At 50.6% G+C, this 16035-nt stretch overlaps 4 protein-coding genes across 4 annotated transcripts; 1 reads left to right on the forward strand and 3 right to left on the reverse strand.

Annotated features, from left to right (window-relative positions):
* Positions 1–1324: 1324 nt before the first annotated feature.
* PVX_085320 (cyclophilin, putative) lies at positions 1325–3056 on the reverse strand (the record flags this gene model as incomplete). The annotated part of the gene is made up of 4 exons (XM_001616679.1): positions 1325–1387; positions 1688–1753; positions 1918–2735; positions 2837–3056. The coding sequence occupies 4 exons, from the start codon at positions 3054–3056 to the stop codon at positions 1325–1327; spliced, it is 1167 nt and encodes a 388-aa protein (XP_001616729.1).
* Positions 3057–4702: 1646 nt separating this feature from the next.
* On the reverse strand, positions 4703–6448 carry PVX_085325 (hypothetical protein, conserved; the record flags this gene model as incomplete). The annotated part of the gene is made up of 1 exon (XM_001616680.1): positions 4703–6448. The coding sequence occupies one exon, from the start codon at positions 6446–6448 to the stop codon at positions 4703–4705; it is 1746 nt and encodes a 581-aa protein (XP_001616730.1).
* Positions 6449–10377: 3929 nt separating this feature from the next.
* PVX_085330 (GTPase, putative) lies at positions 10378–12559 on the forward strand (the record flags this gene model as incomplete). Its single annotated transcript, XM_001616681.1, has 1 exon — positions 10378–12559. The coding sequence occupies exon 1, from the start codon at positions 11003–11005 to the stop codon at positions 12557–12559; it is 1557 nt and encodes a 518-aa protein (XP_001616731.1). The 5' UTR covers positions 10378–11002.
* A 708-nt stretch (positions 12560–13267) lies between these two features.
* PVX_085335 (hypothetical protein, conserved) lies at positions 13268–14815 on the reverse strand (the record flags this gene model as incomplete). Its single annotated transcript, XM_001616682.1, has 1 exon — positions 13268–14815. The coding sequence occupies one exon, from the start codon at positions 14813–14815 to the stop codon at positions 13268–13270; it is 1548 nt and encodes a 515-aa protein (XP_001616732.1).
* Positions 14816–16035: the final 1220 nt, after the last annotated feature.

Raw genomic sequence — 16035 nt, forward strand, 5'->3', positions numbered from 1 at the left:
CGTGTTTTTGCAAAAGGAAAATGGAAAGAAGAACGGCGCGGAGGAGGCAGAGGAAGGGGAACTCCATTTTCCTTTTTTCACACAAAAAATGCGCATGTGAATGAACGCACTTTTTTTTTTTTTTTTTTTTTCGGCGCGAAAGTTTGTTTGCGGTTTGAAAAAATTGTGAAACGGGTGAAGCGGTTGGACTGCCGCACAAGGGGAACACAAAAAAAAAAAAAATAAAAATAAAGCAAAGCAAAGAAGGTATGAAGGTATGAAGGCAAAGTAAAGCGAAGCGAAACGACGCGAAGCACATCGTGGACAACGCGGGAAGTGCCAAATAAAGAAACACACATAATTACACATACACATTTGCGCAGTATACTCTGTGGGTACATACGGGGAGGACAATTTTTTTTTTTTTTTTTTTTTTTAATTTCCCTCGTTTCTTTGTCCATTCGCTACTTCGCGGAGTCTTCCTTCGACCGCTTCTCCTTCAGATATTTCTGCGCAGGGGAAAAAAAAAAAAAAAAAAAAGGAAGGACGGACGCCATAACAACGCTGCAACGGAACAACGGCAACGCGCCAACCGTTGCATCCCTCATACCGATCGCGGTGGCAACCCGTATACACACACACATACACATTCGTCCGTGCCGTATGTTTGCTACACTCTCAGGGGTAACTACCTCCATGCTGAACTTTGAATCATAGGGACGTTTGTTTTCACTGTCCATGGGATTAACCACCTGCACGGAGGGGGAGGGGGGGGAAGAAAACATGTGGCACGCACGGGAGGCATTCCACATGGAGGTAGCAAAATAAACAGCTGTACAGGCAAATGCACAGATGGGGGGAAAATAAAAAACTGTTGGCGCCTCCAAACGGACGTAGAACAACGCGCGCTGGACCCACTGCGTACTTTCTTTTTTATCTCTTCATGTTCGTATGCCTTGCAAAAAAAAAAAAAAAAAAAAAAAAAAAACACATCAGTGTAAACGTATATGTGTATGTCAGTGTATACGCGCATGTACATGTGCAGGTAAATGTGCATGCACACACGGCACGCGCGATAACACTTTTGTGATAAATTTTTTTTTTTTTTTTTTTTTTCTTCTTTACATTGGCGGAGTCAATCCGGAACTTCAACCCGTCGGTGTTCAGCCAGTCGTGCTTCATCCCTTGGCCGGTTTCTCCTGAGGAGGGGCAGATGTGAGGGGCAGCCATGCAGGTGTACGTGGCAGACGTGTAGCTGCGCCGGGGCAGGCACTCTTCTACACGCTCGCGGGGGAACAGCTCGAGCGGCAAGCCGCACAACGGTGAGGAGGTCGCCCCTTGGCTGCTAACCGTCGCGGGAGAAGAGCCCCTTCAGCCTGTCATCGAATTCTTGCAGTTTTTGCAGCGACTAAAAGGGGGGGGGAAATGAGCAAAAGTGGGGCAGCGACAGTGGGGCAGCGACAGTGGGGCAGCGACAGTGGGGCAGCGACAGTGGGGCAGCGACAGTGGGGCAGCGACAGTGGGGCAGCGACAGTGGGGCAGCGACAGTGGGGCAGCGACAGTGGGGCAGCGACAGTGGGGCAGCGACAGTGGGGCAGCGACAGTGGGGCAGCGACAGTGGGGCAGCGACAGTGGGGCAGCGACAGTGGCTAGGTGATAGTTGCCGCGACCGCCTAACAGTAGTGGCCCAACTTAACTCCAGACTGACCAGCTTCTCCCTCTCCCGCTTGGACATCTTGCTGTGCTTCCTAACTTTTCTCAAATAGGCCTCATCCTGGGGGGGGGGGGAAATAAAGGGCAGGTGGTCAACACGAGGGGGAGGCGTCAATCGGAGAGACCCCCTCCTCGCCTCACAGCGCTTCCACTGTAAAACGGCGAGGTGGTACACACTGTTATACATGTGTGTAGGCATGGGATTGACCGTTTGACTCCACTCACCAAGCTGTCTAGGTCCCTCGCGCCAGAGTCCCTTCCCTTCCTTTTCGCTTTCTCCCTTTCAATGTCTTTTGTTTTCTTTTTCAGCTGATCGATTTTATCCTCAACAATACTGCTGTCCTTTTTGCTCCTTCCTGGGGATGTCCTGCTTTGGGGTTCTCCTTCTGGGGAGGCTCCATTCGCCGCGTCTTCCACGGTGGGGCGGTCGCTGGGGGTGTCTCCCGATGGGTCTTCCCCCTCACCAGCGGTTTCTCCCTCATCAGCGGCTTCTCCCTCACCAGCGGCTTCTCCCTCATCAGAGGCTTCTTCTGTGGGCTTTTCCCCCTCATCGGCTGCCTCTCCCTCATCAGAGGCTTCTCCCTCCTCGTAGGCGAAGGAGAGCAAGTTCCCCCTGAGCTTCTTCCCCCTGAGCTTCTTCCCCCCGAGCTTCTCCCCCCCCCTGGGCAGCTGCGCACCCCCCTCCTGCTGCCTCCTTTCCTTCACCTCCCTCTCATAGTTAGCATACGGGACCAAGTGGTGAAAGGGGTTCTCCTCTATTTTGATGTACCGAATGTAGGGAGCATCCTCAATGGGCTCATCCTTCTTGTTCGTCTTTATTTCGTTAAACTTCAGCAAATTATATATGCTGTGCTTTGCGACCTTCCCGAAGAGGGTGCTCTTGTTATTAAGGTACTCTGCCCTATCTAAGGTGATGAAGAATTGGCTCCCATTGGACGGCTTTTCTATATTTAGGTTTGCGAAGGAGATGCACCCCGCGTAGAGGAACTTGAGTCGCCGGTTGCACTCGTTCTGGAAGGGCTCCTTAAAGGCATATTCGTTGTCTGCGTGGGGGGGAGGAGAAGCGGATGCAGATGTGCAGGCAGATGTGCAGGCACACGAAGGGGCATTTCATTTGCTCGATGGATGGCTGTCTCTCCCTTACGCAGCCCCGTGTTCGTGTGGTCGCCCGTCTGGATCAAAAACTTGGGAATCACCCGGAAAAACTTATTTCCGTTATAGTAGTTGTTCAGGCACAGCTGAAGGAAGTTCTGGCATGCCACCGGGCACTCGTTGCAAAAGAGCAGCACCTCCAGCTCCCCCAGGCTGGTGTAGATGGTTACCCTGCCGGACGTCTTCGGCTCGATGCTGTACACCTCGGACATTTGTACTGGGGGGGGGGGGAGCAGCAAAGTGAAGAAGGGAGGGACGGCCGGACGCACCAGCTGGAATGTGAAGGAGGGAGGGGTGGCTGAACGCAGCAGCTACAGAAGTTTACTTCCCCCTGCGGGAAGATGCCCCCCACTGGTTAGCGGTGGAAAGGCGGGCTGGCAAAAAAAAAAACAAAAAAAAAATAAAAAAAAAAATAAAAAAAAAATAATAATAATAAATAAATAAGCGAATAAATAAGAGAGCAAATACGCGAATAACAAAATGAATGTCCTGCGCTCCCCTTCCTTTTGCTTAGCAGGAACCCACGAGGCTGTGCGCTTGCTGAAATAAACTCCTTCGAGGTGATACCCCTCAACGTTGCCGCTTCTCTACGGGGGCCTCTCAATTTTGCGGTCAAAGGGGGAGAAGCAGTGGGAGGGAAGCCCACCCTGCCGTTCCGATGCACCCGTGGGGAATTTTTTTCTCACTGTGCGTCAGATCCGTCGCGCTGGGGGATTGCCCGTGTAGCTCGGCGCACCGCGAATATTGGCAGCTTCACACAACAGAGGCCATGGGGGAACAATCAATAGGGTGACCTTAAAATGGATGCGACGGGGGGAAGCACGTCTGGGTTGTTTTTCGCCCGAGGCTGGGAGGAGGGATGCTCACTTGGGAAATGTTCCCCTCCACCGTTGGAGCGGGCATCAAGCGTACACATGAATAGACCATACGTATGCCCGAACGGGGGAAGATAACGGAAATGTGCCTTCAACCAACATGTTTTTTTTTTTTTTTTTGTTTCCCCATCATGCGATGAGAATGCCAGACGGAAGGATCTCCTTTGGCCCCAAAATTTGCTCTCTTCTACGGGGGGGCGTATTTAAACGGAGTCATCCGCAAATGGCGCAAATGGTGACTCCTACATTGTGAGACCAACATGTGAATGTTTTTTTTTTTCCAATTCCGCTTGCGCTTACAAAAGGGAGTTGCCTGAACAGGTCAGGCGAATCGAAAAGAAGGCACACACACACGCACGAAAAAAAAAAAAAAAAAAATTGGCTAACGTGGGGAGGGTAAAAACACAAACGAGTTGAATCAGACGAACTGCATCAAACGAACTGCATCAAACGAACTGCATCAAACGAACTGCATCAAACGTGAATCACATGGAGGGACAGATTGAACAAATAAAATAGAAGGAGGCGAATTGGTGACACTCTTAAAGAGGTGGTTTTTCCCGTCGAGGGGAATGCGACGCAGCTCAAGCGGCAGTTTACCCGAACTTCACGTAGGGGGGGGGACAAATCCTTACCAAAAGGGAAATGGTTAGGAGGAGGCGGTGGAGGAAGCGGTGGGCGAGTACTGCCCTGTTGTGAAGCCCCCAATGGGTGACTCGACCGCCCCTCTGCAGGGCCCCTTCCCCTAGAGTGTGTTGTCCCTCAATTTGGTGTGCAGCAGGGGGGAGGGGCAGCTGGGGGGGTTCACATGTGGAACGATTCGATTCCCAAATTGACTGGTTCGATTCCCAAATTGACTGGTTCGATTCCCAAATTGACTGGTTCGATTCCCAAATTGACTGGTTCGATTCCCAAATTGACTGGTTCGATTCCCAGATTGACTGGTTCACAGGTGGACCGCTGCACTGGGGACCGCTGCGCCGTCACAAAAACCCGCAGACGTGGTAAAACGCGTCGGGGGAGAGGCGAGCGAGCACGTGGGCGGCCTTCCGTCGCCTGACCAGCCAGGCATTCCTCAAGTTAATTCTCCTCGAGTGCTCCAAAATGAACTGTTTAATCTCCACACTTTCAGTCAAATCGATTGGTGCATTGTTACAGCCCGTTTTCGCGTAAATGTTTGCACCCCTCTTCACCAAATTTTTAAAGATCTTCAAATTGCCCGTGATGGAAGCAGCATGGATGGGGAACAGTTGTAACCGCACATCAAAGTAATTTGGGTCTGCTCCTCTCCTCAAAATGAGGTTCACAGTTTTGTCTTTCCCTGAGGTAATGGCACAACATAGGGTCTTGCTGGTGATTCTTTTTTTATAAAACGATTTACACTTTAGGTAGTAAAACTGTTCTAGCGTTTTAGAGTAGACCCCATATTTGTGCATGGCCCTTAGAATCTCTTTCATTTTGATTTCAACTGCCTTTCGGATTTGTTGCCAAATGAGCAGCTTCACAATCCCCTTGTGTCCTTCGAAGGAGGCGTAGTGCACGGGTTCTAGTTGGTTCGAATCTAAGCAACTCACATCTGCTCCGTTTTCTATTAACAATTTTGCAATTTCGTAATTCCCCATCATGGAAGCTGCATGCAAAGGAGAGTCATAGTACCTCTTCCTTCCTAACGTCAAGTTAGGCAGTGCTCCATGTGAAAGGAAATACTTGCAAACGTTCAAATGGTTAGAGATAGAGGCACACCACAGAGGCGTTTCATTATCGCAGGAGAGCGCATTAACATCTGCATCATTTTCAATTAGAAATCTCACTGCGTCTATGTCTCCTCTCGATGCCGACAGATGCAACGGGGTGAACTGCCTCGTCTTCGTCTTGCTGTTAATGTAGGTTCCAGCCTGTAGCATCTTTTTCACCAGCGCTAGGTTTCCTTCTTTGGTGGCCAAATGGATGGGCTGCAAATCGGTTATGTCGTCCGACAGGTGGTCAGTAAAGCGGTCAGCCATGTGGTCAGTCAGGTCATCCGCCAGGTCGTCCCCCAGAGTTTCCCTAAACGTGTCTACGTACGCGTCCACTTCGCTGTAGGTGCGTTCGCCCGAGTAGCTTTCGTGGGGAAGTGCTTCCAAATTGCCCTGCTGTGGGGGGGCTCCTCCTCCAAAGCGATTTGGGAGCCCCTCCACAGTTTCCTCTCCACTTCGAGCGCTTCTTCCCTGGGGGGAAGCCTCCTTAACCTTCTCCTCCCCATCGTCGGTGCGAAGCTGTGCGCAGTCGGGGGCACCATCTGGGTTGCCATGGCGGCCCCCTCCCCTCTCTAGCCCAGACGAGCCACCCTCGAGGAAGCACCCTTCTTTAGCTTCTTCACCTTCTTCACCTTCTTTAGCTGCTTTGCCTTCTTCCCCCTCTTCAACTTCTTTTTTACCATCCGCCCACTGCACCCGCAGCCCCCCCTTCTTCGGGCTCCCCCTCCTGCTACTGCGCTCTCCCCGCAGAATGCCCCTCCTCTTCGCAACACCGTCTTCCTTTCGAGGGGGCGGCTTCTCCTCCCGTTGGTCGTCCCTTCCAATGCCGCCACCCCCCGCGCCGCTCCTCCTAACGCACCTGGACGTTCGATTAACCTCCTTCACAAACCGGCACGCGGACCTCTTCAAACGGCGCAAAAGCGCGTCATCCACGCGTGTAAATATGTTTTCCCCTTTTTTCCTGCGCCCCAGTTCGCTTCTAACCCTGTTCATCACTCTATCAGGGGGGTTACCTACTTGGCGATGGTCTCTCGTGGGGACAAGCGGCCCTTTTCCCCCTCCAGCTGGCAGATCAGCGCTACTCCTTAGTGGGTCCCCTTCTGTGAGGCAACTCCGTTTGTTCGTCTCTCTTTGGTGGGAACACACGGGAGGGGCTGCGCGAGGAGGAGTGTCTTCGCAGTGGAAGAAACAGACTTTGCCTCCTTCGACTGGGTGGTGACGGGGGCTACTTTGTGTCGCCTCCCGGGAGGTTCTCTCCTCGGGGGGGGTACTCTCTTCCCCCTTTTCACCAATGGCAGTAGTACTCCCCCCCATTGGGGGCGCATCCCCCTCTGCGCTTCCCCCGCCCCTGTGCCGACACAGCAGCAACTTCATGGGCGACGCCGATGAGGTGATGCTCTTTTCCGGGAAAAAAAAAAAAAAAAAAACAAATATAAAAATAGAAGCAGAAATAAACGCACAAGTGGAAATAAGTTCGGCCCTATTCGCACCACAGACGAGTCACCACGTTTGTTTCCACACCAACTAGCTGTGCAATTTTTTTTTTTAAAATCGCTGTAACGAATTGTGCGTCTACATCTGGAAAAGTTGAGGGGGGGGGAATCTTCAAACGTGCGCTCTCTGCTTGGCCTTATGTCTGTGCCGAGGTGGTAACTAAAAATTGGGGTCTCTTCGCAAGGCCTTTCCTATTTGGCCGGGGCTGTTTACGCGGGATGGGAAGAATCGGCTGACACTGAGTCCCACTTCCTCTGATGCATTCATCTGCTAACCTCCTGGATGGGAATGAACTGCTCCGTTTCTCTAGACGCGGGTGGTCTTTTCAATCGTTTTCTTTGTTCTTCCAATTTGCTGCTCCTTCCGTGTGACTGGCTCTCATGGGATATGGGCACTAGGGAGGTGCTCATCAAATAGTGGGGGTGGGGGAGGAGGAAGCCCTTTTCCTATGTGATTGCTACCCCTTTAGTGGCAGCCACGCAAGTAGTGTCGGTTGCGATTACGGGAGAGCGTTAGGAAGCGCGATGGGCAGACGGTTAGACGGTCAAACGGTCAGGAAGACGCTCATCAGATGTACTCCTGCCCCTCTACTCTGCATTCGCAACAACAGGTTCGAACGAACTGTATCTAACGAGGTTGTGAAGAAACGACACGTCACTTCTCCTACGCGTCACTTCTCCCACGTGTCACTTCTCCCACGCGTGCAAAGTGGGGAGTGCCCCTTCACGGTCCCTCCTGCTGTTGCATTAACATGGGGGGTCGCTTCGTCTTTCGCACGTTAGCAAGCAGGAATTGCAGGTCTCAACCGGTAAGCTGCGGCTTGCAATTCCTGCTTGCTAACGCGCTGCCGCTAACCACCCAAGGCTCGGGCAAAAGGTTGTTCAAGCGCAGAGTGGAAGGAAAAAAAAAAGAGAGGGAAATACGCGGAGGATGTAAACAGGGGGAGGGGGAGCACTAACAGGGGAAATGTAGCGGGTGAACGAAGCGGATCAACGAATTATAGTTGGGCAACGAATGATGCTGTTAATGAAAGCTCTGCGGGGTCCTCCAAAACAAACTGAGGGCCTCCTTCGTTTTCCCTCCACAGAGGTGCGCGCAAGGAACTTGGAAATTCGCGAGGAGCAGTTTATTGCACACTAAAGGGGAGGAGATAACTGTGAGCGATGGATGGAGCGGTTAAAAGGGAGCAGCACTTCCGCTGGGAACAACTGCGGGCTGCCGTTAAAACTGCCCCCTCATCGCATCGTGGCGCCGCATTTCTCCGCCTGACCACTGGGCTGCTTCGTCGCTGCGACGCGTGACCACTGTGCCGCTGCCCCGCCTGGCCACCTTCCTCACACTCCCTTCAGGGTGCCACAAAACGCCAAGCGCGCATATCCCGCAGTGACTGCCCAGTAAGGGGCAGTTTGCGCAAAAAGGAGGCAGGTACAATTTCGTTTCTACGTTTTTTCCCGATCAGATTTGCCTTAACTTGATTTTATTTAATTGTTGTTTTTTTTTTTTTTTTTCCTTTGTTTCGTTTTTTTATTTTTTCCTCACCCATTTGCGTGCGCAGGAATGCCACAGAGGGGTGTGTATAGAGTGCGCGGGACAGTGTTCCTTTTTGTCTGCCCCTCATTGGCAAACATCGGGGGTTATTTTTGCATTCATTGCCTGCACAGGCGCACCTGCATACACGTATATGCACGTGCGCGCGTATGCGTAGGTGGTACTACGAGAGAACTGCACGCCTGTTGAGCGGTTGTTATGGAAGCCTCATGCGCCGCTCGCGCCTCTCACAACGCGTGCGTGTGGTGGACACATTCTGTGCGCAGGAGGAGGGGCGTGGAAATTTCATAAGCGAAATGCCAAAAAAAAAAAAAAAAAAAAAAAGATACCCCTACGACAGGTGCGAAGGACAAAAGGGGGGAATAAAACCCGCGTCGCCCCCAAACGTTTCTTTCCGCCTTACAACTCCTTCCAGTGGTGGAGCGCGCACGCGAGGGGGGAGGCCAACAGCCACGTTGCACAACAGGAGCAGCCACTTCGCAGCCTCCCCATTTTGCCGAACTGTGCCGTAAAAGTGCATGTCGTTTTTTGAAACCAGTTTACATGTAGGTCCCCCTTCTCGCTGAAACACACATGTGCGTATGCCCCGCGTGCACACCAGGGGTAGAAGAAGAGAAGGTTTGTCCGTCGTCCTCCACCCGGGTGCATGCTTTTACTCCCCCTGCTGGTTGCCCCGCGCGCACTTCCTAACTGGCGTTCCGTTTTGCAAAGAAAGGCACGTTTATCTTCACCTCCACTTGGCATGCCACGCAGTGGCCACATAAACGAGTGCAAAAAAAAAAAGATAAAATAAATGGAAAAATTGTGATAACTGTTAAAATTGTGACAATTGTAAAAATCGTTAAAATGACAAAAGTGCCTGCACCGCTCAGGCGATTTTGGCCATTTACCCCTTTTTGCATGAACCGTTCATAATTTTTCGCAAACGGGTGCAAAAAGTACGAACTTTTCGAAGGCTACATGGGTTACAGAATTGGCCACTTCATTGATGCGAGTGTTTCTATTTTGTCTGTCCCCCTTTTAGCACTTCCTCCCCGCCGCCTTCCTTTGACACCTTTGCCAATGTCGAAATGGCGATGCGCGGAAGGGGGATATTTTCCCCAAAATATGTTCACACGGGGGTTCCTTAAAAATGGGAAATTTTCACATGCAAATGGTGGCTGCCTCTCAATTACTGGCATATAATAGAAGGAACATCCCCACTGTGACGTATGTGGAAGGGCCACCACCTGGGAGTTGTTTCGAGTTACATCCTCCTCAGGAAAAGGCGTTGTAAAAGGGGGTCTTCCTATGGATGACACGCACGCTGGTGTACCTGAGCATGTTCAACCGTTCCGTAGTAACCCCGTTGGAGTCCCCAAAGGAATGGCGGCATAAAAATTAACCCTCCTTTGGGGGGGGATGCAAAATAAAGCGAACCTTTACAGCGCGTAAGAAATGAACATCGCTGTAAATTTTTATTAAGTGCTCCGTTCAGGTAACTCCCTGATTAGTTTCCCCTCACAGTTGGGGAAAAAAATGTAACCGCGTTTATTTCGCATGTGGGGGGGGAAGGCGTCCTCCTCTTCTCCTATGTGCCATTTTATGATCATCCTCGGAAAGGAAGCGATTGCTACGTAAAATGGCCATTCCCACTGAGCAGCCGCGTTCTACCTTTTTTTTAACATCTCATGTTCAGTTGCCTCTTCCCTCTTCCACTCGTGATGATGGGCATGCGCGGAGGGTCATTTGTGCGTCACCAAAACGGGTGACACGTTGGGGGGAAAAAAAAAAAAATAAAATAAATAACCGAGCGGGGCAGGCACAAACGGTACGTAGTTTTTCCCCAAAAAAATTGGCCATCACTGCTAACTTCGGGCTGACTTCTCCCACGTTGAAGCGCGCCGCTTAACTGAAGTGCGCATCGGAAGGGTGACATATTTTCCGCCCAACTGGGAAGATAGCCAGAAAAGGATAGCCAGCAAAGGTATGCGTAGCAGAGGTATGCGTTTCAAAGGTATGCGTTTCAAAGGTATGCGTTTCAAAGGTATACGTTTCAAAGGCTGACGCAGCATAGTTAGCGAAAGAGCCCACTCTCAACGAGGGAAAGCGCAACGTACGCTTTGCGAAGTGCATCGCTCGGTTTTTACCCCCCTCTTTGCCATTCGCAAAGGAAGCGCAGATGCGTGGGGAGAGTCAATCAGGCTCGAAGCCGAGAAGAAAGTAGGCGAGGCAATCGAAAAGGTTTAACAGCTTAACTGAAGAGAAGAGGCCGCCTTTTTTATTTTTCTTTTTTTTAACTTCCTACCGTTTGAAGTTTTTCCGGAACGTATAAACAGGTTCACCATTTTTGACCAGCAGAGGGGGAAAGAAGCAAAAAAAAAGAAATAAAAAAGCAAAAAAAAATACCGTTGTGATAACCCCCATCCAGGGGAACCCCTCCGAAGTCTTTCACATCTCCTTGGCTGCTTCTCACCCACCACCGCAGAAGATTTGCAACTTTTGTGCCCCTCCCCGACGCGCGAGATGATTAAGAAGGGGAGCCTGAAGCTGAAGAGCCTGAAGATCGGGCGCAGCTCCGTGGGGAACGTGAAGGTGGAGGGGAAGTCCATCTGCAAGGATGAGGCGAAGAGGAAAAATGATGAGAAGCAAAAGAGGCTCAAAATGTACAGAACAAAAGCGAATTTAAAAAAAATGAACGCCAAGATAAATGAAGTCAGGAGAATCGAACCGAACATAAAATGGTTTAACAACACGAGGACCATCAGCCAGAGCAAGCTTGCAATTTTTAGGGACAAACTGGAGGAGGCCACGCATGACCCCTTCAGTGTGATCATCAAGAGGTCCAAAATTCCGGTGGAGCTCCTCAGGGGAAGTGCTGGCGAGTCCGTCCCTGCTGCCTTCGCCCCCCAATTTGAAAAGAAAAAGCAACAGAGCGAAAACCTACTCAGGATGGAGCACTTCCAAGACGTATACGGGAAGAAGAAAAAAAGGAAGAGGCCCAAACTGAATGTCAGCAGCTTGGAAGAACTGGCAAACGATGCCGATAGGAAGTTAACCAATTATGAGGTGGAGAGGGACAACTCGCTAATCGAGAGTAGAAACAGAGAAGTAGAAAAAAAGTTCAGCAAAGATCACCTGCTCAGAATTGGGCAGTCCAAGAGAATATGGACGGAGCTCTACAAAGTGATCGACAGCTCGGATATCATTTTGGAGGTTCTAGATGCACGTGATCCCATAGGAACTAGATGCAGAAGGTTAGAGGAAAATTTAAAAAAAGACAGACCAAATAAACACATCATTCTTATTGTAAACAAAGTGGATCTAGTACCCACCAGTGTGGCTCAAAAGTGGATCAAAATTTTATCGAAAGAATACCCAACCATTGCCTACCATGCGAGTATAAGCAATCCGTTTGGCAAAAACGACCTCTTTAATGTCATCAGGCAGTACACGCAATTCTTTCAAGACCAGAGGAAGAAACATATTCACATCGGGTTGATTGGGTACCCCAACGTTGGAAAGAGCGCCATTATTAATTCCTTAAAAAAAAAAGTCGTTTGCATTTCGGCCTGCCTACCAGGCCAAACGAAATATTGGCAGTTCATCAAATTGACGAGCAAAATATACCTCATAGACTGCCCCGGAATCGTGCCCTACGACATCGAGGACTCCGATAAGATCCTCAGATGCACCATGCGGCTGGAGAAAATTACCAACCCGCACTTTTACATTGATGACGTTTTTAAAATGGTCAACAGGGAACACCTGCTTCGCATCTACAAGCTGCCTGCCGACTTGCAGTTCGGCAACACGGAGGAGTTCCTCGAAATTTTGGCCCGCAAAATGGGCAAGCTCCTCAAGGGCGGCGAGCCGGACATCACCTCCGTCTCCAAGATCATCCTCAACGACTGGATCAAGGGCAAGATCCCCTACTACGTCGACCCGGACGCGGCTCAATCGACAGGCGCGGCTGACGCGGCAGCGTCGGGCGAGGAAGAAGAATTGGCGGCAGAGGGGGTGGGGGCAGACGGGTTGGAGGAAGAAGAATTGGCGGCAGACGGAGTGGCTGCCCAGGAGTGAGAGAAGCGACCGGCGAAGTAGCCGAGTCGGCCAGTTGAAACCCCCCTCTCCCCTCTGAAGTGAATACCGATCGCTTGTGCAGAGGTCGACCCAGGGGCCTCCAACGCGCGAGGGGAACCTTTTTTTGCCTCCCCCTCGCGGGTTAAAGTTGTCACGTACCTTCCCTGTAGCTGCCCTATATTTGTCTTTTTCTTTTTTTTTATTTTTTTGCCTTTTTTCGTTTTCCCCCACGAGGGGTGGCAACTCAGATGGTGAACCCCCCCGCGGAATGGTGCAACCGTTTCTTTGTGCACCTCTTTAAGGAGGCATTTTTTACCTTCTCGCTCGAAAGGGAGACCCAAACACAGAACAAACACCCCCCCTTTGGGGAGGCACCTCTTCGGCGTCCGCCTTATCGGTAGCCGCTTTAGGGCAGCCGCTTTATCGCCCCGCGCACATGTCCCTTTTGGTTCTTCAAAAAAATGAATTTATTTTTTTTACCTTTTTAACGAAAGTGACGACTTCCATTGTCGTTACGGGGGAGTGGCAAAATGGAGAGAAAAAAAAAAAAAAAAAAAAAAAAAAAGTTCCCCGTTGGGTTGCCGCCTTTACGGGGAGCGGCGAAGCAACATGCTCGGGAGAAGTAGCGTGATCGAAGCGGTCGACGGGTTGATCAACCGCTCCGCCGCTCCACCACTCCACCGCTCAATCACTCCACCGCTTAACCGCTTAAAAGTCCAGGAAGAGGATGCTGTTCCCGTGGAGCTTCCTCGACCAGCGCTTGATGTTGTAGCGCATCCTGCTCAGGATCTGGAGGCACCTGTCCGCCTGCCCCTCGTCCTGCAGGTTGCCCAGCTCATCGGCCGTCCGGTCAAACACGCCCGTGCAGATCTTCAAAGCCAGCTGTTCTTGCCCCACGTTGAAGTACAGGAAGGAGATGTAGCGACTAGCCAGCTGCAGAAAGTGCACATCCGTTGGTACCAAGTGCACTTTCGCTAGCTCGAAGGCCTTCTTATAAGTCTCTCTGGCTAGCTGCTCATATTTATATTTCACCCCCGTCTCGGTGACGTCTGAAATGGTCTTGTACTGATTCGCATTCAAGTGCGTGTAGTATATTTTTTCCCTCTCCTCGTTCGTTGTGCAGAGGATGCAGTTGACCACGTTTATGATGGCTTCGCAGTTGAGGAGGAACTTGTCCTTTATGGTGTCCCGGATGCTTCTGCAGATGCTTTTTCGGGTCGCGTTCTGGAGGGGGGCTTTCGCGTGAGCATCGCGCACGTCATTCACACCGCGCACACCGCTCCAACCGCCGCTGACGCCGCTAACGCCGCCACCACCGCTACCCCACTTGTGGTAGGCCTTGAAGGTGCCCCGGTACGCCAGCAACGTGTGGCAGTTGTACGCGCGCACGGCGTCCTCCACGTCGTCCCTCTCCCCAGGGGTTAACTCCACCTCGGGGTTCGTCAGACGGTCCAGCAGCAACACCATCACGCAACCCACGCAGTACTCATAGTCCCCATACTTGTAGCTCAGACGCAGAAAGTTATGCACACTCTCTCTGTTCAGGCAAATATTTAAATTTAAATTTCCACTAGACTTTACCAATTTCTGGCTCCTCTTAAAATGGTGAAGAAACAAGTCGCTATACATTTTTAAAATTTTATTTTTTACCTTCTTCACTTTTTCTTTTCTGTTCATTTCGTCCTCCATGCAAAGACTCATAATGTGAATATCATTGTGGGCGTAGATCTTCTGTGTGCTTAGCGTGGTTGGAGTTGCTGCTCCTTGTGGGACTTGCTCTGTGAGGGGTAAGCACTTGGGCGATTTGCTACTCCCCTGGCAACTCACTCTCGCTTCGCATGAAGTCCCAACATTTTTCACTCCCTCCTTTTCGTCGTTAATATTCTTTCCCTTGTTAAAATCTGCGTACTTCTTTAAGTTTTTTATTTTTCCCAAGTGGGTTGTCCTCTTTCTGCTCGAGGGGGTCTCCCCAACTGGGGCGACGCCGATTGGTACTGCGCGGGATTCTTCACTTCGGTGACTTTCAGCCAAGTGGGGGGAGGAATTCCTCACGTGTGGCTTCTCCACCCCGGCGTTGTTCTTCCTATGGGTGCTACTCAGGTGGGGGGAGGAAGTCCTCACGTGTGGCTTCTCCACCCCGGTGTTGTTCTTCCTATGGGTGCTACTCACGTGGGGGGAACCATTGCTGTGCATCCCTTTATCCTTCGCCCTTCCATTCACCGCTTTGTCTTTCTTCCGGTCACTTTTATGGGGCATTCTTGGGGTGTCTTTTTCCTTTGCCGCCCTGTTGGTGACATTTTCGGCGGCGGCTCTCTTAATGTTGATCTTTAGCGCGTCTTTTCGTTCGTCTGTGGGTGGTTCTTTTGGGCTGCTCTGTATTGTATAACCAGCGGGGGTAGCTCCCTTCTCATGTGCGGTTATTGCTCCTTTCTCATGTGCGGTTATTGCTCCTTTCTCATGTGCGGTTGTTGCTCCCTTCTCATGAGCGGTCATCGCTCCCTTCTCACGCGCGGGCATCGCTCCCTTCCTTTTCGCCACCAGTAAGGGCGGCCTCCGATTACTCACGTGCGCATTCCTTTCCGCGGCCTTCATACCGGCGAAGAGGCGAAGTATCCCAGGCAGACTCCCTTTGCACCCAACGCATTGGAATGTAGCTTTCCTCCTTCGCGTCTGAGCGGTTTTTCGTTTCACGGAGAATGTGCATATGAGTAGACTTTTTTTTTTTTTTTTTTCTGTTTTTCACGCGGGGGGCGCAGGTGATCGACAGAAATTGTCACAATTTTTGTTGCAAAGTGGGCTACTCTTTTGAGCGTTTCGGTTGGCTCAGCTTTTTTTCCCTTCTTTGTCTTTATTTTTTTTTTTTAGCTTTTACGTCAGAATGTGTATACCACCCTGTGTGTCAAAAACGAAAAAACAGTTTTTCTTTCTTTTTTTTTTTTCCACTACGTGCGCGTGAATGCGGAGCGGTTGCCTCGGGGGGCTGTTCTGCCTTGTGGCCGCTCGCGCAGTCCTCCCTTCGGCAGCTGGCACCACGTCCCGCGCGACGTTTCAACTTTGTCTTGGCCGAGTGGGTGAGGTTGGCAAAAAAATGCGTCTACAACGGTTCACCCATTTGGAAACTTCTCACGTTGCGCGGAGAAAAGGAAAAAGGAGCAAAAAGGAAGAAAAAAAGGAAGAAAAAATGGAGCAAACAGAGGAGCAAAAAAAAAGAACAAAAAAGGGGATAGCTATTGGGGGAGGCAGCCACTCCGTTGCAGACCCGTTTTATAGCTATTTTTTTTTTTTTTTTTTTTTTTTACCTCCTTTACCTTACCCAGTCAGGCAAAATACTGCCAAAATGGGGTAAAAAAAAAAAAAAAAAAAATTGTTCATATATTTTTTTAAAATTGCAAAATGGCTACATTATCCTTTACACACAAAGAAAAACCCACAAAGGAGCGAAAAACTGCACTAAAGAGTATCTCCACTTGGGGGAA

This window comes from Plasmodium vivax, chromosome 13, assembly GCF_000002415.2.
Source record: "Plasmodium vivax chromosome 13, whole genome shotgun sequence".
Taxonomy (NCBI): domain Eukaryota; phylum Apicomplexa; class Aconoidasida; order Haemosporida; family Plasmodiidae; genus Plasmodium; species Plasmodium vivax.